This window comes from Corythoichthys intestinalis, chromosome 3, assembly GCF_030265065.1.
Source record: "Corythoichthys intestinalis isolate RoL2023-P3 chromosome 3, ASM3026506v1, whole genome shotgun sequence".
Taxonomy (NCBI): Eukaryota; Metazoa; Chordata; class Actinopteri; order Syngnathiformes; family Syngnathidae; genus Corythoichthys; species Corythoichthys intestinalis.
In genome coordinates, this window is record NC_080397.1 from 5,511,095 (window position 1) to 5,538,002 (window position 26,908).

The 26,908-nt window shown below is 41.3% G+C and overlaps 1 protein-coding gene across 4 annotated transcripts in view; it reads right to left on the bottom strand.

Moving 5' to 3' along the window:
* Positions 1–5,627, bottom strand: part of antxr2a (ANTXR cell adhesion molecule 2a) — a 173,549-nt gene extending 167,922 nt beyond the window's left edge. For 3 of the 4 annotated variants that reach the window (XM_057830925.1, XM_057830924.1, XM_057830923.1), the window contains exon 1: positions 5,167–5,627. In XM_057830925.1, coding sequence (XP_057686908.1) covers positions 5,167–5,360 — 194 coding nt within the window. In that variant the 5' untranslated portion in view covers positions 5,361–5,627. The remainder of the gene's footprint in view (positions 1–5,166) is intronic. The other variant, XM_057830926.1, reaches the window with a different exon arrangement.
* Positions 5,628–26,908: the final 21,281 nt, after the last annotated feature.

Below are 26,908 nucleotides of genomic sequence, written 5' to 3' on the forward strand. Positions count from 1 at the left end.
TAAACTTTAACACATGCTCAGATAGGCCGGTATCGGTATCGGCCAGTATCGGTATCGGATCGGATGTGCAAAACAATATCGGTATCGGATCGGAAGTCCAAAAACCTGGATTGGGACATCCCTTGTGGAGACGAAATGGAACAGCTCGCCAACATCAACACCTCATCCCTACCGTGAAGCATGGTTGAGGGAGCATCATGATTTGGGGCTGTTTTGCTACCTCAGGGCATGGAAAACTTGAATCATTAATGGAATAATTAATTCAAAACTTTATCAGGATTTTTTCAGGAAAACCTGAGGCCATCTGTCTGATAGTTGAAGCTAAAAAGGGGATGGATGCTGCAACAAGACAATGATCCAAAACACGGAACTAAATCAACTTGAGAATTGTTTCAGAAGAACAAAATACACGTTCTGGAGTGACCAAGTCAAAGTCCCGACTTGAACCCTATCAATATGCTGTGATATGACCTAAAGACAGCTATTCATGCCAGACATCCCAGGAATCTGACTGAACTACAGCAGTTTTGTAGAGAAGAATAGGCCAAGATTAGTCCTGATTGATATGCCAGACTGACTGCGACTACAGGAAGCAGCTGGCTGAAGTTATTGCTGCCAAAGGGGGGCCACAAAATATTAAACGCGATGGTTCACTTACTTATTTTTCCCCCTTCTGTCATTGTTTGCATACTATCCTCATTAAAATATGAAAACCTTTACAGGTCTGGGTGGTTTTAGTTCAAGAAGACACTGTTTTTTCATCTGTGTGATTTTGACAAAGGTCAAACATTTGATGGTGATTTTATGCAGAAATGTGAGGAATTCCAAAAGGTTCAGATACTTTTTCATACCACTGTAAGCGGTACGGAAAATGAACAAACTAATTAATAACCCAGTATCTGGATGCTGAAATAAAGGGAATTCAGGTGTGAAGCAGTTCAAAGAAAACAGATGATGGATGAAAAATAATAAATGAAGAAAATTGTTTGTTATTCCACAAACGCAACAATAATCAGCTTATTGTGTTTTGATTAGTGGCACTGCATATAACTGATTCATACTAACTTGTGTTCATCTTACAAACAATGATGACACATGCTGACTAAAATGCCAACCGATGGTGTCAGCATTCTGTCATTTTATGGGAGGAGAGTGTGCTGAAAAAAAAAAAAGGGTTGACTCGGAGGAGTCTTGAAGGAGTGGTCGCAATAAAATGAAATAAAAAAAAAAAACATGTTGTTGGAGCGTTTGCTGCTTGATGATGCAACACTTCCTTCCGGGGTTTGCATAATCGGCACAAAGGCAGCACTTGAACTTGATTTGGGTTCGAAACGAGACCACTTCCAACAGAAACGTGAGGTCTGAAATCGAAGACCATCCAGTATCCGTCCACGTCGTGATGCGGACACAATCCAGCTGGCGCACAGGCCAAATTTTTTTCCTCAAACCTCACAAAGTTACTGTGACCTCCTGTGACTAATTAATAATTCATCATCACTTTTGCATTGCTCACTTCAAGTAACGGGACAATGCAACTTGCGACCACAGTTTTTGAAGGGATAACTTTTTTAACTAGATTAACTGATTAATTATATTGTGTTAGAATAATCCAAACAGTTAGACGGTGCCTACGAGAAAAGGTACTATCCCCTCAAGTATCAATAATCGTTGTATCACCATATCATGAGATCATCGTTATCGTGAGCTCTGTATCGCAAATCGTATCGCATCGTGAGGTACAAAAAGGTTCCCACACCGATAGTGTAAATCATTGAAACTTGTACAATACAGCAATTTTTGTTTTTCCCCCGATGATGACAAATTGTGGTGTGTGGATGTCAATTTCGGGTTGGCCAGTGTCCTAGTAGGTGATTAGTTGCTCAATGAATCGATTGCTGATTGGTTGTCGTGCCAGGCAACAGCGACAGAAATAGAACCATTTCCTAATTTCTTGTATCGCGTTGCTGGTCCGCGTGTGCACGTGTACGAGCACAAAATTTCACATGGACGAACGTCGCATGTTGCTTCACCACAAGAGGGTTGGCGATTTTCGCCTTGTCCATTGAAAATGTATTGAACGCGAGCGACATCGCCTCCCATGTGTTTTGCCCCTAACACTGCAAAAACCTTATTTATATGTGATAGTGTTAAATGTCAAGCTACTAGGGCTGCAACTCATCGATTAATCGGACAACTGATCAGATAAAAGTCGCTTTTTTCAGTTACCTTCACAATTGAACTTGAAATTGTTTTAGGCATGTTATAAGTAGCAATGAAGACAAAATGGATAACTATTCCCTTAATTTTATTACATCTTAACTGTACTGTAGTCTACAACTGCACTGTTTTAAGTACATAAAACTTGTTAAAGTTTTAAAAAAAGGTTCCGAGTATAAAACATGAAAATAATTTCTCAGTACACATATCAGACAAAAGTCATTCAAATTTTTTTTTAAAAAGTGCTGCTGATTGACTTTTTTTTCTTGTGGGCAAAGCGCTGACATAAATTGTGTCAATGACTCATTTATTTTCTTTAACCAAATTAAACAACAAAATCGAATAAGGAGGAAGACTAATGAATCACTTTTCTTATCAAAAAGTTGTTCATAAGTACAATCCAAATCCAATTTCAAAGCACACCCTATTGTATGAGAATTTACAGTTTGAATGGGAGTTTTTGTTTCAAGCCGTTATGTGAATGGGTTTATGTGGGTGGTTTCTTCACAAACAGAAATGAGACAACTTTACTATCGAACAATAATTCAAATGCTAATATGCTTCTTCAAAACACAATACAAATGTACACTCAAGACACTGATTAGCATAATCGTTTACTAACTTAGCGCTCCCTGCTAAGTAGTAACGTCTCATCAACAAAGAATACAAACAATACTATTGGCTACATTTATTCACCTCTGACGGAGTCAAATTGGACCTAACAACACAAAAGACAATCTGACTCTCGACAATTAGTAATATTATTGATTCAGCAACCAAAGATGAGTGTAGCAGTGAACTCTCTCTTTCTTGCTGTAACCACTGGCGCATGCAGGTAAGCCTTACATTACACACAAAAAAGGACCCAAACGGGACCGCTCATAGATGCTGGAAAAAATGTATTATCAAATTCGTTTGCAACTAATTTAATCGATTTAATCGATTAGTTGTTGCAGCCTTATCGTTAGTAGAGGTACCGCTGGAGTAGTCATTTTAACACAAATTAGCATACAGCATGTATTAGGATCACTATACAGTGGTATGAAAAAGTATCTGAACCTTTTGTAATAAAATCACCATCAAATATGATCTGATCTTTGTCAAAATCACACATGTGAAAACACAGTGTCGTCTTGAACTAAAACCACCCAAACATTTATAGTTTTTCATATTTTAATGAGGATAGCATGCAAACAACGAGAGAAGGGGCAAAATAAGTAAGTAAGCCCTATGCCTAAGGAGACTTAAAGAGCAATTGAAACCAATTTTTACCAAACATTTTAAATCACGTGTGAGCCCAATCACAGTGTTTTAAAGCTGCCCTGCCCACTATAAAAGACACACCTACTGTAGTAAGAAATGTCTTCATGAGAAGCATTGTCTGAAGTGCATCATGGCTCGGTCAAAAGAGCTGTTTGAAGACCTGCGATCAATGATTGCTGATTTGTATAAAGCGGGGAAATGATACAAAACCATTTCTAAATGTCTGGATGTTCATCAGTCGACAGTCAGAGAAGTTGTCTACAAATGGAGAGAGTTTGGCACTGTTGCTTCTCTCCCAAGGAGTCACCGACCACCAAAGATGGCTACAAGAGTCCAGCGCAGAATACTCGGAGAGATTAAAAAGTACCTATAGTGTCTGTTAAAGACTTACAGAAATAACTGGCTCAGTCCAATATCTCTATGCACACATCAACTATATGTAAAACTATGGCCAAGAATTGTGTTCATGGGAGGACCCCACGGAGGAAGCCACTGCTGTCTAAAAAAAAAACATTGCTGCGTGTTTAATGTTCGCAAAAAGGCACTTGGACACTCCACAGAGGTTTTGGCAAAATATTTTGTGGACTGATGAAACCACAGTTGAATTGTTTGGGAGTAACACACAACGTCATGTGTGGAGGAAAAGTCGAACAGCTCACCAACATCAACACCTCGTCCCTACCGTGAAGTATGGTGGAGGGAGCATCACTATTTGGGGCTGTTTTACTGCGTCAGGACCTGAACAACTTGCAGTTATTAATGGAAGAATGAATTCAACAGTTTATCAGAATGTTTTGCAGGAAAACGTGAGGCCGTCTGTCAGACAATTGAAGCTAAAAAGAGGATGGATACTGCAACAAGACAATGATCCAAATCACAGAAGTGAATCAACTTCAGAATGTTTTCAGAAGAACAAAAAATACCCGTTCTGGAGTGGCCAAATCAAATTCCAGAATTGAACCCAACTGAGATGCTGTGGCATGACTTAAAAACAGCGATTCAGCCAGACAACCCAGGAATGTGGCTGAACTACAGCAGTTTTGTAGAGAAGAATGGGCCAAAATTAGTCCTGATCAATGTGCCAGACTGATCTGCAGCTACAGGAACTGTCTGGTTGAAGTTATTGCTGCCGGAGTGGGGGGGGAGGGGGCACAAAATATTAAATGTCATGAATCATTTACTTATTTTTTCACCTTCTGTCAATGTTTGCAAACTATCCTCATTAAGATATGAATACCTATAAATGTTCAGGTGGTTTTGGTAAAACAGACACTGTTGTTTCATCTGTATGATTTTGAAAAAAGATCAGATCACATTTGATAGTTATTTTATCCAGATATGTGACAAATTCCAGTAGGTTCAGATACTTTTTCATACCACTGTATCTCAACAGCAGCTGCCATAAACCGTGATAGACGGTATACGCATGTCACGCGTGAAGGCTGGCAGTAAATGAACTTGTTTCTGTGTCATTTGACGAGGTAATGGACGTCCAATCCATATAAACTTGGCAGGACTCGCCACGAGTGATCGTAGTCACTGGATGCAAAATATTGGACTTTTGACCAAAGCTATACTTTTATGCCATCTCCAACTGTTGCCATGGAAACCTAGGGTGGTATGGTCAGCTGTAACAGGAATTCAATCAACACGTTTGTATTGACACAGACGCTCATTTCTACTTACTTGTCCAGGACAAAGTAGAGGTCATAGGCTCCATGGCAAGATGCTTCCTCCGCCCAGCCCGTCGAGGCTACAACGCCCAGCAACAGCACCGCGAGGGCGGCCACACGCCACCAGCGCTGCCCGGAGACAAGTTCAGTCACCGGGGAGAAGTGAGGGGACTCGGTAGGCATTGTCGAACGCTTATCTCGGCTCATTTGTGTGCAACAAGTCGACGAATGACGAGCTACATGTTATAGCGCCGCATCGAAGTTGCACAGCCACATGTGAAATAGAGGAAATTACCGCTGAGACGTCATCGTTGTTGACTCAGAGTTCGCTCACTTGTATTACTCTAAATGCAAATCCAATATTGGCGTAGACGCCACTTAGAAGGAAAACCACAAACAAATGAAGGAAAAGAGGCTGTTACGACACAAACTAAACTTGGGAGAAATCGAACTCACCAAGTTTGGATGCATTCAGGTGACGCTCGGATTTACAATAAAAGTACTTCAATGAAACTGGGAAAGATGATAATCCAATAACCGAAATGGAATCTGACTGAGTTTTAAAACGTCTTTTTGAGTACACACGGTCCCTCGTTTCATAGGAATGTTAGAAAATGAATCAATGTATGTTGGTGTTTCAAAATCTAAAGTCCACTGTATTTTATAATAAAACGGCACATTAAAAATAATTTCTAAATCTTAATAAAATGTATATACACTGTGTATAAAAATGTATATAATTTGTTTTTTAATTGGTGTCTGGTGTGCAAAGTCATATATTTAATATATATACATTTTTAAATAATTTCATACTGTATTTTTAAATGACTGCCCTGAAGTGTTAACGTTTTATTTTCAATGAAGAAATCTCCAGCCACTCGTTCATGGCATACTTATCAATAATATCTTGTCAGGATGATTTTTTCCCCCTTTGCAGTGGAGCCTACCTTTGGTGAGCAGGTGATTTCCGGGACAAATGGGAACATTCCAAAAATGCAATCACTATTCCATCTTGTTTAAACAAGAGTGGGCAACATAAACAGGACATGACGAAGATTAAAACATTGATTTCAACATACTACATGTCACATATTGCAAACAGTCAAATACAATGAAAACACAATTTGTGATTTTTTTTTTCTCATACTCCTGCACTGCTGGCCAAAGGTATTGGCAACCCTGCAATTATGTCAGATAATGCTCAATTTCTCCCAGAAAACGATTGCAATTACAAATGCTTTGGTAGTAATATCTTCATTGATTTTGCTTGCAATGAAAAAACACAAAAGAGAACGAAAAAAAAAAATCATTATCATTTTACACAAAACTACAAAAATGGGCCGGACAAAAGTATTGGCACCCTCAGCCTAATACTTGGTAACACAACCTTTAGACAAAAAAAACTGCAAACAACCGCTTCCGGTATCCATCAGTGAGTTTCTTAAAGGGTATGAAAACGCAAAGGGGGTGTGAGACATCAATAGAACCGTTATGTGCCAAGATAACAAATATTGATAAAGTTAACAAAAAAATCAATCACATTAATGAGCAATTATCGAAAATGACGAACATTTCCGAAAGTGTTCCGGAAACAGCCAAATAGGGCGGAGACGTCATAACAAGGAAACAAAAGGTCGAGGCAGGTGCCATCGTTGTTTATCGACGAGAGAGTTGCGTTCGTGTTTTATCAAAAAATCACTAAAATGGTTCAAACCTGTCATGCTATATGGTTTACAAATAGCCATTTGTCGCAATGTAGTACCCATGAGTTCCCGGACGCGAGAAAAAGAGCTGGACTACGCAGACAATGAGTAAAGTTCGTCAGTGCTAAGAGGGCTAATTTTGCAATTTTACAGGGAAATGGGAACCTGACGAGCCAGAAGATGTGCCTACAACCTCAAAGAAAACAAAATTTATGCTACTTCCCAATCACTAAAGACCCACGAACTGCGAAAGAGTGAATTCGTGACCCGTATGTGAATAAATCGAGTGATTCGAGCATGTCTGTGGAACAGGAATATCCGCTTGTAGAGATCGCAAATCACGGCGACTTAAACGTACATTTGAGATAACAACTCTACCAAAGTTCTGGATTAAAGTCATTTCGGAATATCCCGACATCGCTAGGAGCGCGCTGAAAACTGTGCTACAATTTCCAACATCGTGTATTTATGATGCTAGCTTCTCTCACTTTCCCATCTCAGGACCATCTCGTCTCAACGAAACAAACTCAGCCCTCCCACTGATTCAGCGGGTGAGTTGTATTTTTTCCCTGCACTTAACACGACGGGGCTAAAAACAAATGCTATTTTATATTTGCTGTATTTTTCTGGCGCACATTGCCGGTGTTCTGACAAAGTTGGCATGCGCGCAACGTTAAGAAGGACAGCGAATGCAGTGATTCCAAAGTGCACACTACAAACTGTCTTTAAAGAAAGGAATATTATCTTATGTTTGCCATGTTAGGTGCACACAACAACTGCACGTAGCCCTCTCACTTAACGACTTCGTCGTGTCATTAAGCGTTAATTTACGCCATTTCCGTGTTGCACACGTATGTTTGTGATGTAAATAGTTTTTTAGCACCATTGGATAACATTGAGAGTCCAACTGAATATAAAAGAGGGACACCGGTCCGTGAAAAAAAGACCCAAATCACACCGGTCCGTGGTGCAAAAAAGGTTGGGGACCCCTGCTCTAATCCCATTCATATTTGTGTCGGTTGGCAGAGCGAAACCGATGATAGCATATTAAATGATAATTATTCTATACATTACTTTATTTTGCGGTCACGGTGTATCAGCTTCACAAAAAGAAATGCAAAACAAACCATTCGGTGATTCTGTTGCCGCCGGTGTTTCATCAATGTGATTGCTCCCCTCAATGATCCTTTCATTAGGCTGCATTGGCTTTCGTTTGGGCTCAAATTGATAGCCCAAAACACCAAAGAAAGGTTCATAACTCTCCTTGTCACCATTAGAAGAATGTTCGTTACGTCGGATTCGTCGCTGCAAATAGAAACAAAATTGTCCGCCATCATCACCGCCATTCAGTACTAAGCACTGAGCCGGCTGTTTCCCGAAAGTGACGTCACGCACACAATATGCTAGATTTCCGGCATCTCGGGGGCGGGTCCTTTTAGCTTGATAATCGACCTAATTTCTATCATTTTCTTGGTGTTGCGATGTGTGTAATTACACGAAGTGGAATGATATGAATTCAAAAGGCATGCGTTGATGGATAAATGATGGAATATTAGCATTTCCCCAGGTGTTGTCATACCCTTTAAAATGCTCTGCTGGAATTTTAGACCATTCTTCTTTGGCCAACTGCTAAAGGTCTCTGATATTTGAAGGGTGCCTTCTCCAAACTGCCATTTTCAGATCTCTCCACAGGTGTTCTATGGGATTCAGGTCTGGACTCATTGCTGGTCACTTTAGAAGTCTCCAGTGCTTTCTCTCAAACCATTTTCTAGTGCTTTAGAAGTGTGTTTTGTGTCATTGTCCTGCAGAAAGACCCATGACCTTTGAGGGATACCCAGCTTTCTCACACTGGGCCCTACATTATGCTGCAAAATTTGTTGGTAGTCTTCAGACTTCATCATGCCATGCACACAGGCGAGCAGTCCAGTGCCAGAGGCAGCAAAGCAACCCAGCAAAATATCAGGGAACCTCCACCATGTTTGACTGTGGGGGCCATGTTCTTTTCTTTGAAGGCCTCTGTTTTTTTTCCTGTAAACTCTATGTTGTTTTCCCAAATACCTCTACTTTTGTCTTATCTGACGAGGGAACATTCTTCCAAAACTTTTTGGCTTTCTCAGGTAAATTTTGACAAATTCCAACCTGGCTTTTGTATGTCTGTAGGACAAAAGTGGGGTCTTCCTGGGTATCCTACCATAAAGTCCCTTTTCATTCAGACGCCGACAGATAGTACGGTTTGACGCTGTTGTACCCTTGGACTGCAGAACAGCTTGAACTTGTTTGGATGTTAGTCAAGGTTCTTTATCCACCATCCGCACAATCTTTCGTTGAAATCTCTCGTCAATTTTTCTTTTCCATCCACATCTAGGAAGGTTAGCCACAGTGTCGTGGGCTTTAGACTTATTGATGATCTGTCTTGGGCACGTTACTTTAAAAAAGTAATTAGTTACATTACTTACTACTTCTTCCAAAAAGTAACTGAGTTAGTAACTGAATTACTCTATAGTAAAAGTAACTAGTTACCAGGGAAAGTAACTATTTCCGTTACTTTAAAAAGAACTTGTTGTATGTCAAAGAATTTGAAATTTTCTGAGCAGTATCCGAGTCAGTGGAATAGAGAAGAACAGACAGGTAGTTAACTTTTTAGGTGCTTCAGCAGATTTGAATTGCTTACCACAGATGTCGACAAAAGCTTTGCCCCGGGACATAAATTATTATTACATGCAGGTTCTTTCCTTTAATTTCGACAAACTTGAAATAGTGTCTATATCTCCACCTCTTAAAGGACAATTTTTCTTCTGAATGCTCTGCCATCCCGACCCTCTGCATCTGTTTTGCGTGTGTGTGTTTGCCGCACGCGCTGTTCCGGTTTGCTTGTGAAATCACCGGCTTTGATTGGCTTACCACGACATATGACTCTAACCCTCAGCCAATCACAATCACTTCCATCGCATCTCTCGAGGGGCTAAATTCAGGTAGGCTCGTTTCCCGACAATTCATGTCACCTTCAAAGCGTCTGCCGTCCTCAAGATGGAAGCAGAATTATTGCTGGCTGACATTGGGAGATGGGAACGAGGCTAGCATCAGGTGTAGCAAACACATAAACGTTACCAAACTTTGGAAAGATTTGTCTAATTGAATGAGCAGGGACAAACAGCTTGGAGTCAGAAGTACGTGCGCTATTCTCGAACCTGTCTTGGATGACAAATCAACAGAGCAGAGAGTCGACTCGACACGGCTGGTAGTTTCTTCATTTATTCAGAGTAAGTAACGCACCGCTTTTGACCGTCAGTAACGGTAACGGCGTTGTAACGGCGGAAAAAGTAATTAGTTAGATTACCCCGTTACTGAAAAAATAACGCCATTACGTAACGGCGTTATTTATAACGGCGTTACTCTCAACACTGTTGCGCACGGTAGACACAGGAACATTCAAGTCTTTGGAGATAGACTTGTAGCCTTGAGATTGCCCATGCTTCCTCACAATTTTGCTTCTCAATTTCTCCATGCTCAATGTGGTCCACACAAGGACACGGGACAGGGGTTGAGTCAACTTTAATCCATTTTAACTGGCTGCAAGTGTGATTTGGTTATTGCCACCACCTGTTTTGTGCCACAGGTAAGTGACCGGTGCTGTTAAGTACACAAATTAGCAGCATCACATGATTTACTCCATGGGTGCCAATACCTTTGTCCTGCCCATTTTTGGAGTTTTGTTTAAAATGATCATTTGAAAATGAAAATGATGATTTTTTTTTTTGCAAGCAAAATAAATGAAGTTATTACTACCAAAACATTTGTAATTGCAATCATTTTCTGGGAGAAATTGAGCATAATCTGACAGAATTGCAAGGGTGCCAATACTTTTGGCCAGTTGTGTACATGAGAATATATTGATATGAGGGTAGGTTAATAACTGTATCTGCACTCCATTTTTATTATTTGATATAATAACAGAAAAAGTTAGATTTACATTATTTTTCAACATCATCACCGTGGTTTTCAATGCTCCTGGTCATCGTTGTACAAGCTTTCTGATACAGTGGGGCAAATAAGTATTTAGTTAACCACTAATTGTGCAAGTTCTCCCACTTGAAAATATTAGAGAGGCCTGTATATAGAGAGGCCTGTAATTGTCACAGATTTTTTTATGGGGTTGAGACTTGGAGACTGGCAAGGCCACTCCAGGACCTTGAAATGCTTCTGACGAAGCCACTCCTTTGTTGCCCTGGCTGTGTGTTTGGGTTCATTGTCATGCTGAAAGACCCAGCCACGTCTCATCTTCAATGCCCTTGCTGGTGGAAGGAGATTTTCACTCAAAATCTCTCGATACATGGTCCCATTCATTCTTTCCTATACACAGATCAGTCGTCCTGGTCCTTTTGCAGAAAAACAGCCCCAAAGCATGATGTTTCAACCCCCCATGTCTCACAGTGGGTATGGTGCAATTCAGTATTCTTTTTCATCCAAACAAGAGAACCTGTGTTTCTACCAAAATGTTCTATTTTGGTTTCATCTGACCATAACACATTTTCCCAGTCCTCTTCTGGATCATCCAAATGCTCTCTAGCAAACCGTAGACGGGCCTGGACATGTACTTTCTTCAGCAGGGGGACACGTCTGGCAGTGCAGGATTTGAGTCCCTGGCAGCGCATTGTGTTACTGATTGTAGCCTTTGTTACTGTGGTCCCAGCTCTCTGTAGGTCATTCACTAGGTCCCCCCGTGTGGTTCTGGGATTTTTGCCATTGTTATCATTTTGACGCCATGGGGTGTCGAGGGAGTTGAAAGTCCGTGTTGCCCAATGACAGCCCCAAAACATCACTGCTATAGAGGAGACCTGCATGGAGGAATGGGCCAAAATACCAGCAACAGTGTGTGAAAAGCTTGTGAAGATTTACAGAAAATGTTTGGCCTCCGTTAAAGCCAACAAAGGGTATATAACAAAGTATTTAGATGAACTTTTTGTATTGACCAAATACTTATTTTCCACCATGATTTGCAAATGAATTATTCAAAAATAAAACAGTGTGATTTTCTGTTTTTTTTTTTTCCACATTCTGTCTCTCATGGTTAAGGTTTAACCATGTTGACAATTACAGGCCTCTCTAATATTTTCAAGTGGGAGAACTTGCACAATTAGTGGTTGACTAAATACTTATTTGCCCCACTGTATATTGGAAGAGTTGTAACATTTCAACAGTTAAGTTGAATTTTTGCCCTCAAAATTTTGGAGAAACATAATTAATTGACAAAATACAACAGATATCTACTTGAAAATAGCAAAAATAAAGATGAAATTTACAACAACAACAAAAATTAAATACCTAAAAAATGGGTATGAAATCCTTCAAGACCGCCAAACGCAAAACCTATATTTTTGAAATGTTAGCTAGACTTCTCCCACTCCATTTTCCCTCATCTTTTTCTTTTACTGGGCTGCGCCTGAGTCGTCAAACAAACGCACACGGGCCCTCACACGCGCTTGCACACACACACACCTCCACTGCAGCTAATTATGGCTAACACACCTCATCAAATGCGAACATCAACATAGCAGTATAATTATCTGGCAAATCAATGTCTAATTGGATGTTAATTACTATGTTAATTCCACTGCACGCCGTTTGCGGAATCCGACGGCATGCAAACTACCCTCGCTCTGCATGTGCATGTTTCTTATCGTCGTTGCTAATTCCCGTGAGCACTGAGGCGATTAAACTCATCGACAGGGAAAAAAACAATAGCAAACGCCAACAACAACAATAGAAAAGCTTGTTGGCGGAAAATTATCTCTTGCGATGAACTAAAAATTCTAAGCAAATGTACCATTTTCGTTAATTGTTTAGTTTTGCCATATATGACTGAGCAGATACGAAATAGTTTGCATTCTTTATGAAGACAGAAAATGACAATAAAGTCACATTTTCTTGCTTTTTTATGAAAAACAAAACCAAAACAACAGAAACCAATGACAATAAAGTTTAGTATTCCAAAATGCCACACTCCTGTATAGTTAGTTAGCAGTGTTGTTTTCTTCAAGGATGACGATTACGAAAATATTTCGGCAACGAACAATTTTTTTCAGGACAATGACGAGACGATAACGATCTAAAAACATGTTTTGGCAGACTAAAGGCTGATTTATGCTTCTGCGTAGCGGTGACGGCGGACCTATGCCGTTAACGCAGACCTGATTTACGACCCTACGCCGTAGCCTGACGTGAACCTTCCAAAAATCCTGACTGACGTCAACAAGCGTGACGTGAACGTCGGAGGACTGTGATTGGTCTGCTCACAACGTTGTTTCCGGTTCGGCACAACAGCACCGCCGTTTTGAAACATTCCCAAACATTTTCTGTGTTGCCTATGCATAGACTTTGTCATGATATTGATGGGACACACCCCAGACACAGTGCCACGCCTTCAAGTAGGGGGCCGTCCCACGCTCCGCTTCAGTCAGTCGCAGTTATTCTTAAACACATGCCGCGATCCAACGCTGGATTTAGGTTGAAAAAGTAAGAAAGCTGTACCGCATTTTCAACGTAAAAAGCTCTTTGTGGTCATAAGGCGGCGCCACAGTGGCTTTAGATTTAGATTCAGAGATTTATTTGTCATTGACACCAGCTCTCACAAGATGACAACAGATGACAACGAAATTTCGTTCGATGAGTGAGCATCGGTCCGCTGCAAGCATTCCGCGCCGCCAACTTCTCTTTCTTCTTCGGAATTTACAGAGCAAGTTACAAGTAGAGCAGTTACAGAAGTTACTGTACACACATACTGTATATCATACAAAAAAGGGATATGACACGACGCACAGGTCACGTGCAGGGATTTTTGTACGGAAAAAAGAACTACCAGTCATGGCTGGAGGGGGGGGGTAAGTGATCGTAGGAAAAAGGCGGTGGCGGACTGGTGGGGGGGAGGTTTGGTGTGAGTGTGTGTATGCGCAAGTGTATCAGTATTTGTACATGTCTGTAGACAAAATAAGAGTCGCAGGGCCCTGTGACCAGCCTTGGGAAGAGAATCAAGGGCAAGAGATAGGGCCACCTGTGCGGCCCTCTCCAGGAGAAGGGAGGGGTGGGATAAGGGTGTTTGGGAAGGGAAAGGAAAATTATAATTGAATTAAGCCGAATAAGTAATTCAATATTTCCAAATAGAGTTGGTTTTCAGTCAAATTCATGCTCCTCAGGGCGTACGTAAGACCTTAGGTCCCTTAAGTCATTGCCAATAGCCGTGGTCTGCCTCGACAGTTCCGTCACCTGGCGCAAGGTAGCATCCACTTTTCTCCATCCTTCCTCAGACCGAACCGTGAGTCCATGGAATCAGTTCTCGATCAAGCCTCGACGCTGTCTTCCAATGCCTTTAATTGCACAGTTTGATCCGTGGTCAATTTGTTGATTTCCTTGAAAGCTGCCATCTTGGAAACTTTCCGGTAGAGCAGGGGACCTCCTAAGCCAAGCAGAAGGAACCCAACGACCGTCACGCCAAACAGCCAAATATTTAAGATTAGCAGGACATTTGGCATATTTATGTAAAATAAATGCTAACTGCCCCCTTTTTTTTTATTTTATTTTTTTTATTTGCTTTTAACCAAGAATCGTGACTGTTTTACTCCCATATCTATAGACCCTACCCACTGACGTCACAAAATCACGTGATCGCTGTATTGTTCCGCCCCCTTGTCCGTCATTTTGTGTCTGTATTATCAATGGTCTCAATTGATCGAGCAATTTATAATGCATTTCATGGAAGACCCGGTGCTTTCGGATGCCGTAAACTCACTTGATGCGTTGCATAAAAGGCGTTATGTGGAAAAGCTTCAGTTTATCCATTCGCCAGATCCATATTTGATGCCTAAATCGATGTTTTTCGACCCGCTGTCTCTGCCGTATTTGCCTGACATCTGCTAGCTACCCTGATATGTACAACTATCTTGTCCACACAAAATCAGCCTATTCTCACGAAAGTTTGAAAAACTTTAAGAGCTTGGAGGCTTATAAATACTTCGTTGCTGGTTGGGTGAAACAGGTCCTCGTCCACGAAAATTCGGCAGGAATCTATCTTGTGCTTGGAAAGGTGAGTTACGAAATTTTCAATTCAAAATCTTTTGTTCTTGCTAACATCCACTGTCAAGTCTAATGTATTTCATGTCATTTGTCAATGGAGCTAGGGCTTTTAATGTTTATATGGTTTAGCGATAGCACTCTCACTACATACATACGTGTATGTTGTCGGCGATTAGCCTAGCAATGATCTTAATTGTGGTTGTCAGCCCAAAACCCTCTAAATATATATTAAATGCATCTTACCAGATATAAAATGACTACTACATAATCTGTGGTAATCGTTTGGAGCCCAGTTTTCTCGTCGAATTGCAGCAGCACATCTCGCTCTCTCCTCTCCGGGTCTCTCGGAATCCGGTAGAACTTCAAGTCTCTCCGTCTATCTTCTCTGTTATTGCAACCGACCGCCACACACGCCTTCACCATTTTGATTATTAATGTTAACGGGCAGAAAAACACGCCGTAAATAGGAGGAATGTACGTAGCCGTAACAGGTAAACACGATGTGTTGACGGACAATTGGGCGGCACCAGTCAGGAGGGCGGAGTTGTGACGTCACGTGGGTAGGGTCTATAAAGAATTCAGGGATTTACGCATTTATTCACAAGAATTTTAACATAAAAAGCTCTTTGTGGTGATAGGTGGCGCCACATTGGCTTAAAGACCAGCAGCACATTCGACATATTTACATAAAATAAATGCTAACTTCCCGTTTTTTTGTTTTTTTTTTTGCTTTTAACCAAGAATCAAGACTGTTTTACGTGATTATCTATGAAGAATTCAGGGATTTAAGCATTTATTCACGAGAATTTTCAACGTAAAAAGCTCTTTGTGGTGATAAGGCAGCGCCACAGTGGCTTAAAGACTAGCAGCACATACGACATACAGTATTTACGTAAAATAAATGCTAACTGCCCGTTTTTTTTTTTTTCTTTTAAACAAGACTCGGGACTGTTTTACATTCATATCTATAGAGAATTCAGGGATTTAAGCATTTATTCACAAGTTCACATCTTCAAGTTAAAAAGCTCTTCGTCTTTGTTTCCACTCGGTCAGCTTTGACGGAGATAGGTCCCCTATTAACCGGCCCCACGCACCGTCAATATATTATGAAGTCTATGGCCTACGTTGCCTATGTTGTTAACATTTGTATTAACAACATTTGTTATTCAATACTGATTAGCTGCAGCTGCAAATACACATGTTCCATCTCTGTTGCCATTGCTGTCAATGACCGTAGGACAACTAAAGGAATTGGACAAGTCTCCCAAAGCTGTGCAAAGACAAAGCCACACCTCTCTAGTGGCATGGTGGTGAATTACAGAGCAACGCGTTCCCTTGACGCACAACTTCGAATACGCAATGATGGCATACGGTCTACGCAGTCGCTCCGTCTTCACCGGAACGCAGAAGCATAAATCAGCCTGGAAACATAACGTGCCTTTTTTCGTCCGACGAGACGAGAACGAGATGAAAACGTGCAATAGTTTCTATCACATGTTGACATGACATTTTATGTGTCGTTAAGCTGCATCCTAGCAGTTGGTTGTGTCACTCATGTGACGGTGCTGCGCCCCCCCCCCCCCAACTGCCAACTCGCCAGTGTCCTTTCCTGTCAAGCCTTGCACACACGGTCAGATTTGTTTTCTTAGCCAGAGAGAATATGCAATGTTGATTTAGCCTTTAAAGGTCTATGCTGAGTGAATCACACACTAAATGTAACTCCTAGCATTAGAATAGCATTCACGTTGGTATTAGCCTAATTCTAATGTGAGCGTCGTCTCAAATTTCTCTGACTTTTTTTACATACAGTTTGCAGCGTCCAGGTGAGTACAATTAATTGAAAATAATGTACTGTTTTCCTCCTGAGTGTGTATTATCACCAAGTTGGCGTTGTACCTCTCAGCAGGATCGGTATCCATTCCTTTGTTCAAGGAGGAACAGGACAAGCACTGCCAGAGCCCTACAAAATGACCTCCACTAGGCCACTGGTGTGAATGTTTCTGACCAAACAATCAGAATCGGGCTCCATGAGGATGTCCTGAGGGCCTGACATACTTTAGTGAGCCCCATGCTCACGACCAATCACCGTAGAGCTCGATTGGCATTTGCCATAGTTCACCAGAATTTGCAACTATGCCACTGGCACTATGCTCTTCACCGTGGAGAACATTATGCCGCCTGCAACATCATTCAGCATGACCGGTGTGGTGGTGGGTCAGTGACGGTCAGGGAAGGCATATCCCTGTAAGTACACATAGACTTTTACAGGTTAGATAATGACACCCTGACTGCGATAAGGTATCGGGATGAAATCCTTGGACCCATTGTCATAAGCTACACTTGTGCAGTGGGACCTGGGTTCCTCCTGGTCCACGACATTGTCCGACCTCATGTGGGTGGAATATGCAAGCACTTCCTGAAGGAAGAAGTAATTGTTGGCCCCCACATTTGCCTGACCTAAATCTAATAGAACGCCTCTGGGACGTTATGTTTAGGTCTATCTGGCAGACTCAGGTTGTCCCTCAGACTCTCCAGGAGCTCAGTGATGCCCTGGTCCAGATCTGGGGGGAGATCCCCCAGGACACCCCCCAACGTCTCATTAGGAGCATGCCCAGGCGTTGTAGGGAGGTCATACAGGCACGTAGAGGCCGCACACTCTACTGAGCCTAATTTTGACTTGTTTAAAGGACATTACATCAAAGGTGGACTCCATGGGTTGATACATTTGATTTTCATTGATAAATTTTGTATGACTTTGATGTCAGCAGAATCAACTATGGTAAGAACAAAGTATTTCATAAAAATATTTCATTCATATATACAGTTTGTTACTTTAGTGTTTCCTTTATTTTTTTGAGAAGTGTAAATATACATAGATTGTAAGTCAATTTGATTGCTGGCTATGCATTGCGGGGTCATCAATGTTTTGCCCCCCCTCCCAATAACTCTAACTCAAACTATGCATGCCTAGCAGGTCAAAATGGATTGGAAGTCTAGTACCATCAACAGCAACCCAATGAGTTAAATAAGTGCTATGAGTGCTTGGGTTAAGGTAGTTAGCAGAAAGCTAACATGCTGCATGCCAAAAGAACTGCCAACGGCCCAGCAGACTCCCAACATTGGTTAGGCTAATGAGCGGAAAAATGACCTGATTGGACAACGCATCACACACACGCGCACACATGGACGATGATGGATGGACAGCATTTATGTGTGGACTTGACTCTTCTGTTTCAACGAAACACATCATTAGCAACAAACAAGCATTTTCCCCCATTCAGTTAATTATGAATTATGGAAGTCATTACACTTTGTCCTCCCCACTAATATTTATTTTGCGATTCCTCGCTACATGTCAACCGGGAACTTTTTGTCACTCGGGCAAAGTGTCATTGTTGGCAAAGTTAAATGAATATATAATGTGCAAAATTCAAGGAATAAATGCAAAACGTGGTACAAACAAAAATAGGTAAGGCAAGGTTAGGCAATTTTTTAAAAATAAAGTGATGCATAAAAGTCACATGAAACAATCAATACAGTTAAAAAACAAACAAAAAAAAGAAATACAATTAAAATCAATGAAAGAATGAAAAGCAAAAGTTGTATAACTTGGAATTTCAACAATATGGGCAGTTATGAATACGTTCTAGTAAACAATAGAGTGTTTAACCCTGATTTAAAGGAGCTAACTGTTTGAGCACACCTCAGACCGTGAAATAATTTGTTCCATTTTTTTTCCCGTTTGAAAGGACTGGTAGCAGTATCCTCTGTTTCTTAAGTGATGTTTTGTTGACACCTTTAAATGAGCCATTGCAATAAAAAAATGAACATTTTTCCGTGTCTTGTTTGGAGGAAACCCCTTCATTCAGGCTAAATTTTTTTAGCGGTAATTGACAGATTTTGTGGCAAACTTTAGATGGCTGTCGAAGTTCAGGTCTGAGTCAGTTAAGCTCCTTTCACATACTCCTTAACACTGTTTAAATCCGGGTATTTTAAACAGGCAGCCCTTGTATGTTAAAGAAATTTCCAGGGTTGACTGGCACGGAGATTACGTAGACATTTAATGGGTTGCATCTTAGTATAATGTCTGGGACTTTCCCGGGAAGTGGTGTACGTGAAAGCAAGCGTTAAATTCCTGGGTCACAGCACGATGGCTGATGACGTATATATCATGGCGGGCCGATTGTCACTTCCTCTTTCTTCGCAGTAAGACGAAAAGCGGTAAACCAACATCGCGATTATAAACATAGCAAGCTGGAAATAGCAAAATTAAACTGAAAACATAACGAAATTAAATTGCTACTGGATCGTAGAGCCGAGGAAGAGAGTCCAGCTTCCATCTTTGGAAATGTGTGGTTTATTTTGTTGCCAATGTTAGAGTCCGCAACTGTGGAAAAGAGGTTGTACCTCAAAGCAGAAAGCAATGGAGGGATGCGTTCAAGGGTTTATTAAATACAAACAAAAATACATGTGATCGCAGAAAAGGGGGAATAAACCAATGGGTTCGTGTCAGTAGGTCGATGGGGATCAATAATACTAATCTAAGCGGTAGGCAGAGAGCAGATAAGACAACAGAAATGATACACTCAAATACCAGCACGACATAGGGAATTTAAGAACAAGGGCGGCAGACGAACAAGCTAGCAAATTCACGAAATTTGAGAGTACAAGGTGTCGAATGGTGACCAGCAAGTTAATATCTCCGTACCCTTCTCTTGAATCACCTGGGCTTGAATACCGTCTTGATGAGCTTGAATTGGCTGGAGTTACAACGTCGGGAACACTCCCACAACATAACACTATCTGACCAACAGAATGTGACAGTCGATGCCGACCAAAAATGACGTAATGTCCGGGTTATAAAATTGCGCAGCCCTCCCCACACAGAGAGCGCTAACTGGGCAACACGGGACAAGTCTGTGAAAGTGTCCAACCCGCGTCATTCCCGGGATATCTCTCCATGCGTGAAAGCAATGACACAATGCAATGATGTAAATCCTGCGTCACCTTGCATGGGCATTTACCAGGATATGTTTGTGAAAGGGGCTTTACTAAGCCAAGATTTTTGGCTCGATTTCTTGCTGTAATAGACTGATTTTGTTGCGAAATTTAGATGGATCAGGTCTCAATAATTACACCAATATTATTTAACTTCTTCTTTTAATTTCTAGCTGTTAATAACATTGTGCCAAGGTGAGCGCTGATCTTTGACCTTTCCTTTTTTGTTCCCCAAAAATAGTAAAATAAATAAATAAATAAATAAGCGGCTTGGAAAATGAATGAATGAATGAACAAATAAAAACAATAAATAATAAAATTGATTTAAACAGTCGTACAAGTAAAAAAGCCGGCAAAGAACTCAAATTTTCCTTCATATTTGGGAGCAAAACTCCCAAATACTATCGTAAATAACCTTAAATTTAAGTAACTAGCTCCTCAGTGGCAGGGCCCTGGTGGTGGATGAGATCCGCACGGAGTTTCCGAAGGCTCTGGATGTCGTGGGGCTATGATGGCTGACACGTCTCTGTAACATCGTGTGGACATCGAGGATAGTGCTTCTGGATTGGCAGACAGGGGTGGTGGTCCCCCTTTTTAAAAAAGGGGACCGGAGGGTGTGCTCCAACTATAATGAAAACAACAGACACTCGAAGGCGAAGGACGCATTTTACTGGATCTAATCATCATAACGAGCACATTGCCACGATCGACAATGGACTATTGGGAAAATAAACAATCAGAGGGGATGGTTATTAGACAAAAAAAAAACAAAAAAACTTGTAATCACTACGAAATCTGAATGTCAAATATTGATATTCGATATTTTCTGCGTCCTAAATGGTATACTGGGGACGGGTTTCAATAAGATTCGGCTTCTCCCGTCAGCCCTTTTCTTTTCGGGTTAAATTAATTGTTAACACATATAAATGCTGTATGTTTGGATTTCATGCCTGAAGGGAAAATAAATAAATAAATAAATAGTGGGATCACACTCCTAAGCCTCCCTGATAAAGTCTATTTAGGGGTGCTGGAGAAGAGGTTTCGTCGGGAGGTTGAATCTTGGATTCAGGAGGAGCAGTGTGGTTTTCATCCCTGCCGTAGAACAGTGGACCAGCTCTACACCCTCGGCAGGGTTCCCAAGGGTGCATGGGAGTTCGCCCAACAGGTCTACATGTATTTTGTGGATTTTGAGAAGGCGTTCGACCGTGTCCCTCGGGGAGTCCTGTGGGTGGTGCTTCAGGAGCACGGGGTACTAAGTCCCCTGTTAAGGGCAGTTCAGTCCCTGTACGACCGGTGTCAGAATTTGGTTCACATCGCAGGCAGTAAGTTCCCAGACACGTTCCCAGTGAGGATTGGATTCCGCCAAGGCTGTCCTTTGTCACTGATTCTGTTCATAACTTTTATGGACAGAATTTCTAGGCACAGCTGAGGCGTTGAGGGGGTCCAGTTATGTGACCTCAGCATTGCATCTCTACTTTTTGCTGATGATGTGCTGCTACTGGCTTCATCATACCGTGATATCCAACTCTTACTGGAGCGGTTCGCAGCCGAGTCTGAAGCGGTTGGGTTGAAGATCAGCACCTCCAAATCCTAGACCATGGTCCTTAGTCGGAAAAGGGTGGCGTGCCTTCTCCCGGTTGGAATGAGATCCTGCCCCAAGCGGAGGAGTTTAAGTATCTTGGGGTCTTGTTCACGAGTAAGGGTAGGAGGGACCGAGAGTTTGACAGGCTGATTGGTGCAGTGTCTGCAGTAATACAGACTCGGTACTGGTCCGTTGTGGTGAAAAAGGAGCTGAGCAAAAGGTGAAGCTCTCGATTTACCAGTCGATCTATGTTCCTATAATGGTCAAGAGCTCTGGGTCGTGACCGAAAAACACAAGATCCCGGATACAAGCGGTCGAAATTAGTTTCCTCCGCAGGGTGTCTGGGCTCTGTCTTATGGATAGAGTGAGAAGCTCTGTCATCCGGAAGGGACTCAGCATTGAGCCGCTACTCCTCCATGTTGAGAGGAGCCAGCTGAGGTGGTTAGGGCATCTGGTTCATATGCCTCCTTGACGCCTCCCTGGAGAGGTGTTCCGGGCATGTCCACCGGCAGAAGGCCCCAGGGACGAACCAGGACACGTTGGAGAGACTATGTCTCTCGGCTGGCCTGGGAACGCGCAGGAGGAGCTTGCTGAAGTGGTTGGGGAGAGAGAAGTTTGGGGATTCCCTGCTAAAGTTGACCGCGGATTTAGCGGAAGATGATGGATGGATTTAAGTAACTAGTGTGATGCTACATCTGATGGCTGTGATAAAGAGGGCATTAGCTCTAACTCCTACCCTACAATACAATTGTTAACCAGCCCTGATACAAATAATAAAAAATCAGGCTCCGAGGATCAGTGCATATACGTCTCCTGAATACACCTAGATTTACAATAGATTTAACTGTAATCCATCCAGAAATAACAAAAGATTTTTTTGTTTTTGTTTTTAATGATAGCGTACACACCCCCAACAACATAAGCGGCGACTTGACCGGCTTCCACCCAGTAAAAACATGAGAGAAGAAACAACTAAAAGAGCATTATGAGCAGATTTCAGCCTAAGCAACCAAAAACAAAGCATCACCCTATATCTGACCTCTGTGACCCTTTCTCCGAAAATAATATCACCTACCCTGCAAATCTGAGTTCAAATAGGCAATTATGTTATCAAGTGGTCTCGAAATTCCTTTTCTTACCTGTGACCTTTGACCTCATCACCCCAAAATGTAATTATTTACTTCATATTACAAAAATATGCAGAAAATTTAAAAATCATCCCTTTTATTCATTTTTTATTTATCTTTCATCTGATATCTTATATTTCGTGGAATCTTGGTTGAGAAGGCCACCCTGCAGTGGGTGTGTCAGAGCGAGGAGTGGCTGATTTGCATGAGACAAGTTAAGTCGGTCTCTACGATGTGCTGCAAATCTCTCTCTTTGCGTCGAATTGACCTCAGAAAATACCTGGAAGTCTTTTCATTTGCAGGGAAAGTGGGCAAAAACGGCATCCATTAAAGTCCCCGTGTTACGTTCTCGCCACCGCCCCCCCGAGTAATTGTTCTTGATTCCCCCTTTGTGTTTCACGCTCGACTCCCCCCTGACGTCCAGGCGGGCGGATGAAGACGCGCTCGCTGACAGGTCGCTTCGTGATGAACAAATTAAGGATGGACTTCGCCTTAATCTGTCTGGAAGCTTCTTTTTGCGGCCCGACGTCTTCGCCGCTGACAGCCGGGCTCGCCGCAAATTGGACTTGAGGGAAGTCGGCGGCGTTTAATATGAAGCAAGGGCGGGAGGGGTGGCTAGGAAGGGGGACAGGTGATGAAGTCGTCGCCATATTACCGTCTTCCTTGTTGCCGTGAGAACCGATTTAGAAAAATATTAACATTCATATCAACAGTAATTTACCTCCCTACACACGTCCTAAAAGCTATCAGAAGTCAAAATAAAAGTACAGAAGACCAAAACAAAAACATCTAATTACATGACATAAAAGTCAAATTACAGGACGAATCTGGTGTGAAAAAAATTGTATAAAGAACGTTTAGCAAAAAAATATATTGAACCCTGAAAGGCCTCCAACATGAAGTGATTGTCAGAGAATCCCAAAATTTGAAAAATAAGATATTATTAGAACCTTTTTTTCAAATTTGTAAAAAAGAAAAATCAGAATGAATATGTGTAATTAGCACTCTAATATCTATAACCCTTGCTAAAACCAGATTTTTTTTTCTCATGGAACCTGCAGATGCATGTTTTGACTTCACTTGAAATTGAAAAATTCTGAAAAATCATGAAATTCTAAGTGTTTCAAATGTGATACATTTGGCATTAAAGGGATAATAAACGAATACAGAAAAACTGAAGACAAATTGTGGACAATAATGCAAAATAATGAAAATAATGAATGGATATAACGAAACTGTGTTATTTTACCAAAAATGATGAAGGCTAAAATGAAATGGTATATAATTTAACCAACATGAATAACAAACTACACAATTTTTAATTATACAAATAAATGTAAAGTACAAATTCTGTGTATCACAAAAGTGAGTACACCCCTCGCATTTCTGTAGATATTTAAGCTGGAAGACACTCGAAGACGAAGGACGCATTTTCCTGAACTATATTATCTGTCTCTGATAACTCAGGCACCAGCTGGAAGGGAAACCTCCCAAATATGCCGAATGCAATGAAAAGAGGAGAAAAGACTGAAGACATGGAAAATTTAAAATCTTCTATGCAAAAATTAGAGAAAAAAATTAGAGCAAATTATGGCTGAATTCTTGGTCCAAAATCAGGACCTCTTGAAGCAGAATCAAGACATCTTATAGGAATTCCAATTGCTGCGGGCTGAAAATGAGCAGCTGAATAAGACGATGAAAGAGAGAGATGATCGTATCAAAAAACTGGAAGCTTTGGCAGAGGATCTGGACCAAAGTGGACGTGCAAACGATCTCCTCATCACCGGTATCAAAGTGAGAACGCGCATATTCGCAAGTTGTTCAGGATGACCATGAACCAAACTACGCAACGGTGGAAAAACAGGTGACTGACAAGTTACAAGAGTTGGGAAAAAGAGTGGAACAGCAATTCATTCAACAATGCTTTCCGCTAGCTTCACGAGGGAATAAACCGCCAATGATACTTATGAAGCTTACTGATCGAAAGAACAAGATTGTTCTCCTCAACCAAGGTCGTCCCCTAAAAGGATCCAACATCTTCTTCAATGAGAATCTAACCAGCCGCAACGCTGAAATAGCAAGAAAGGCACGTCAACTGAAGAAAGCTGGAGAGATTGAGAGTACATGGACCGCAGATTGCAGAATTTTCATCAAAACACAAGACCAGAAAACGAAAGTTATGAAGAACTGTACAAAAGGTAAATAATGTCTGGGTGGCAACTCAAACCTGTAAACAAAACAGAGTGTACCCAAAACAAATGAGGACAAAAATAAAAGGAAAAAAAAAAAACAATGGTGACTCAAAGCCTATGAAAACAGAACTCACAAGGACAGATCAGCTGTTGGCTGTAAATGCACAGACAACTGACTTCAAATTCTGTAACGACACGGAACTGGTCGAATGGCCACTGTGTGCCCTGGCCAAGGTCTTTACAATGCGGTCAGAACCTGGACAATGCACCTGCCCGGAAAACAAATTAAAGTCAGGGATATGTGGAGGATAGCTGGGGTAGATGGCGGCCGCTGTGTCTGACCACACTCGAAGTGGAACGATATCGAGAATGTTTTCTTTTTGGTGCGCTGCTGGCCTGCAGGGGATTGGAGATTGTGCATGGTGGGACAGTGAACGCTGGGACGGTCCTTATGAGGTCAGAAGGACCTAGCGACGCCAGTACCCCAGGCCCTGAGTCCACAACTGGAATGGCGATGCAACTTACGATAAAGGTGTGCAACCTTGAGATGAATGTTCGTCGGGAGGCAGCAAGGAATGAAAACTGCGACGAGGATTAAGTCGATGAAAGGGGGGTGGCGGACACGGCCTGCCATCGGTCTGCAGCTATTCCCTATCTTCTGGATCGAATCAACTGAATAAACTAACCACTGAATTATGAACTAATCTACTGGATCTAATCAACATAACGAACACATTGCCACGATCGACAATGGACCGTTGGGAAAATGAACAATCAGAGGGGATGGTTAAAAAAAAAAAAAAAACAACAACAACAACAAAAAAAACGAAATCTGAGTGTCAAAAATTGTTATTCGATATTTTCTGCATCCTATTTGGTATACTGGGGGCGGGTTTCAATAAGCTTCGGCTTCTCCCGTCTGCCCTTTTCTTTTCGGGTTGAATTAATTGTAAACACATATAAATGCTGTATGTTTGTTCGGACTTGTCATGCCTGAAGGGAAAAATAAATAAATAAAAAATAGCAGCCTGCCTTCAAGTTGCTGCAGGGTCCTTCTGGGGTCCTACCGTCAGTCAGAAGCGGCCACAATTGTTCACACAAATGCCTGATCACAATTTTAATCGGTTTATTTCTTCGTCAGTCGGCCGTTTGTTTGTTTTTTTGATAATTGGCCGATGAAAGAAAAAAGTCTATATATCGGCCCAATATATCAGTTGGCCGATAATTCGACAGTATAGTCAAATATTGTATATGAAGTTCCGCTATGAGACCCCCAATTTCAAAATTGCCCTATATGCATGTGTGATACATCATTGGAAAGCTTAAAATCTCAATTTTCTGGGGGAAGAAAAGTTCTGAACAGGAGGGCATTTAAAAAAAATAAAATAAAATAAAAAGTTTAAACATCAAAACCCTAACTGGCGGTGAGAGCACGCGAGAGCATAATTAAAGATGCCATGATTTTAACAAGATATTATCGTGTCCTTACCTATTTTCGATCCAAAAACTTCATGTAGCATGTATCAACGAGTGTCAAGACACAGCTGTGAATGGCCACAGGGTTAGGGTTAGGGGGATTTTATGAGTGAAACATGATAATAGAACAAGGGTCACGATGCAGAAATCGCTTATACATAAAGGAGTAGTCGAGATTTTCTTTTTCAAATATTTAGTAGGGCTGTCAAAATTATTGCGTTAACAGGCAACATTAATTTTTTAAATGAATCACGTTAAAATATTTGACGCAATTAACGCACATGCTCCGCTCAAACAGATTAAAATCACAGCACAGTGTCATTTCCCCTTGTTACTAGTGTTTTTTGGTGTTTTGTCGCCCTCTGCTGGCGCTTGAGTGCGACTGATTTTATGGGTTTCAGCACCATGAGCATTGTGTAATTATTGACATCAACAATGGCGAGCAACTAGTTTATTTTTTGATTGAAAATTTGACAAACTTTATTAAACGAAAACATTAAGAGGGGTTTTAATATAAAATTTCTATAACTTGTACTAACATTTATCTTTTAAGGAACTACAAGTCTTTCTATCCATGGATCGCTTTAACAGAATGTTAATAATGTTAATG